Source organism: Helobdella robusta, assembly GCF_000326865.2.
Source record: "Helobdella robusta unplaced genomic scaffold HELROscaffold_38, whole genome shotgun sequence".
Classification (NCBI taxonomy): Eukaryota; Metazoa; Annelida; class Clitellata; order Rhynchobdellida; family Glossiphoniidae; genus Helobdella; species Helobdella robusta.
Window position 1 is genome coordinate 409,229 of NW_008704829.1, and position 2,802 is coordinate 412,030.

At 36.3% G+C, this 2,802-nt stretch overlaps 1 protein-coding gene across 1 annotated transcript in view; it reads right to left on the reverse strand.

Annotated features, from left to right (window-relative positions):
- Positions 1 to 498: 498 nt before the first annotated feature.
- HELRODRAFT_176491 (hypothetical protein) overlaps positions 499 to 2,802 on the reverse strand; it is a gene marked incomplete at both ends in the record, with an annotated part of 7,554 nt that continues 5,250 nt past the window's right edge. The window contains 2 exons of the mRNA XM_009023848.1: positions 499 to 1,578; positions 2,516 to 2,757. Of these exons, the coding sequence (XP_009022096.1) occupies positions 499 to 1,578; positions 2,516 to 2,757 (1,322 nt within the window). The remainder of the gene's footprint in view (positions 1,579 to 2,515; positions 2,758 to 2,802) is intronic.

Sequence of the window (2,802 nt, forward strand, 5' to 3'; positions counted from 1 at the left end):
ACTAACTGCTTTTTGGACAGAATGCTTGAGGAGAATGATCGTCTGCCTACCATCATCGCGCCAACCGCAATTTGCTTTTGAGGATTTTCAACAGTTCAAACAGATTTTTTTTATTAGCTGGCAGCATTGTTCCATATTCTCTTTTGATTTCTTTACAGTTATTTCATTTTTTTATAGTTAAAAGATCAAAATTATTTATTGAAATTTGTAGAACATAATTGTGACCAGATTACATTTTTATATTGTAAATGTACTTTTTACTTGTTTTTATACATACAAAACGTTGAAGAACGGACATATCATTTGTTAAAAAGCACTTGAATAATTTTTCACAAAATGTTTCAAATAACTTTAAAATATTTAAAAAAAACTATTTATTAAAAAGCAATTGTGTAAATATTTCAATATTTGCAATAATACAAAGTGTTTATCAATAGTGATTTTATAAGAAATATATTTTTACTAACATTAAGATATAAACTATAGAAAAAATTCTGTTCATCTTTCATTACTTTTGTCCGTTTTACCGACTCGTTCAGAGGTTAATTTTTCGAGCTTTTTGTTCAACTTCGATTTCAACTGTGCCCGCTTATCGGGTTTGAGAGTTTTGGGAGGTACACCGGAGCCAGGGTACAACTTTTGATCTGTCGCCAGCTGCTTTCTTGCCGCCCTTTTTGCTGCCTCGCCACATCCATGAGCCTCCGCTAGGTGGTGGTTGAGGCAGAAACGTTGGCGACAGAAGGCACAATTCTGACCAAGTACTGTAACTTTTGCGTTGCATCCTTCCTTGGAGCACGTGCTATTCTGTAGCTGGGCTGCTTTTATTATTTCGTCAAAGCCAGCAGCACCACCAGCAACATCATTTGTAGAGTCTTCCGTCTCTTGTCTGCTTGAACTTTTTTTATTCCTCTTCTTCTTTCTCGCCGTATTTTTTTTCGACTGAACATCTTCGTCTGGACTTTGTGATGTTAGTGCTGGTCCACACCGAGATGGAGACTCAGAGTTGTGAATAACATCTTTGCTACCAGCGGCAGCAGAAGTGGTCGAGTGGTCGAGACTTTTTGTGGATTGAGGTCGGACTCCAACAGCTTCGTCATTCAAACATAAGTTATTACGATCATTTTGATCGGCACCATGGTAATTGTCACTTTCGAAGACTTGGTTGCCAGTGGCACCATCAGAGAAGGGGTCCCAGTAACATTCAGTTTTGCTCGCTGGAGTTTGTACTTCTTCACGAGTAGTTAGAGTAACATTTTTTTCTATCATTCCACCAGTCGGATAGCTATCAGTTGAATTGTCGTAGAAATAACTCGGGGTATCTTTCTCATTATCCTCCTCGCGATGTTTATCGCCATCGTCGTAGTCTTCCTCCTCCTCATCATCCTCGACATTGTCATCATCACCATCAACAACACCACCACCATCATCACCATCGCCACCAGTATCATCATCATCATCACCATCAACATCGTCATCGTCATCACCATCATCAGCGGGTGGAAATTTTTTCGATATTTCGATGTAGCGATCCTGAGCCATGCCTCTGCTCACATGGCATATATCCAACTCCTCGCATAGCTGGAAAATAAATACAAATAATAAAAACAACAATAATAAAGATAACAATTTTTTTTTTCAAAATTTTATTGACATCAAAGGCAATCAAGAAGTTATAATGAAAACTTGTGATTTCAGAGTTGTGAATAACAATACTAATAACAAAAAAAAAAATCAACAACAGAATAATAATAATCCTAAATCGAATCTAATAAAAATGTTAAATACGTAATCCATTAATAATCATAATAATATAAATAATAATAAAAATGATAATAAAAATGATAATAATAATAATAATAGTAATAATAATACCTGATGGATAAACAGCCGGTCTGCAGAGGTTAAACAGGTTGAAAATTTGTACTTAAGCCTCTTATCGTCCTTCAGGAAATCCATCAAAAGAGGCCTCCATTGTTCTTTTCTAACAACAACAACAACAACAACAACAACAACAACAACAACAACAACAACAACAACAACAACAATAAATAATAATAACAATAATTAATATTACTTTTGGTTTCATCGTATTTCAAATGTTGGTGGATTTTCAAAAAATGAAAAAATTCCTATTATAATTATTATTTTTCCTATTTCTATACTTTCAATGTTGCTCTTAGGCGGCCCAATGGCCAAAGGCGTAGCGGTAGAATGCTCGCCTCTACATTTCCGTGACTCGATTCAAATGCAAGAGAGATCACATATTTTAAGGAATATGTATGCTGAATACTTAAGCACAAGCAGGGGATCAATTGCTTTAAAGGAATCAAATTTGTAGAAAGCTTTTGTTAACACTAAGCCATGTTTAAATTATACATCATTATTATTGATTATTTGCAACAACAACAACACCACCAACAAAAACAACAACAGCAACAACAATATAAATAATAATAAAGATAATAAGCAAGCACCTGAACTGTTGGGGCATGTTGAAGAGTTCGTCGTTTCTTACCTTTTTAACATTTCGACGATTGTGTTGAACTTGCGAGTCGATGGTGGGCTGCTGCTGTTGGCTGTGACCCTTTAGGGCTGTCGTCTGGTCTGCTCTGCTGCAATTTTCGTTCAGCTTTCTAGCATTCGATTTCGAAGGTTTTTTAGATGTTGTTGTTGTCTTGTTGGCGGAACGTTTCACCGATGTTGTCGTACGATGCGTCGTTGCTGGGGCAGCACAATAACTTGCTCCTTCGAGAACAACTTTTGGGATTTCAAGGTCAGGCGAGTTCAAATCTGCAAAACGAT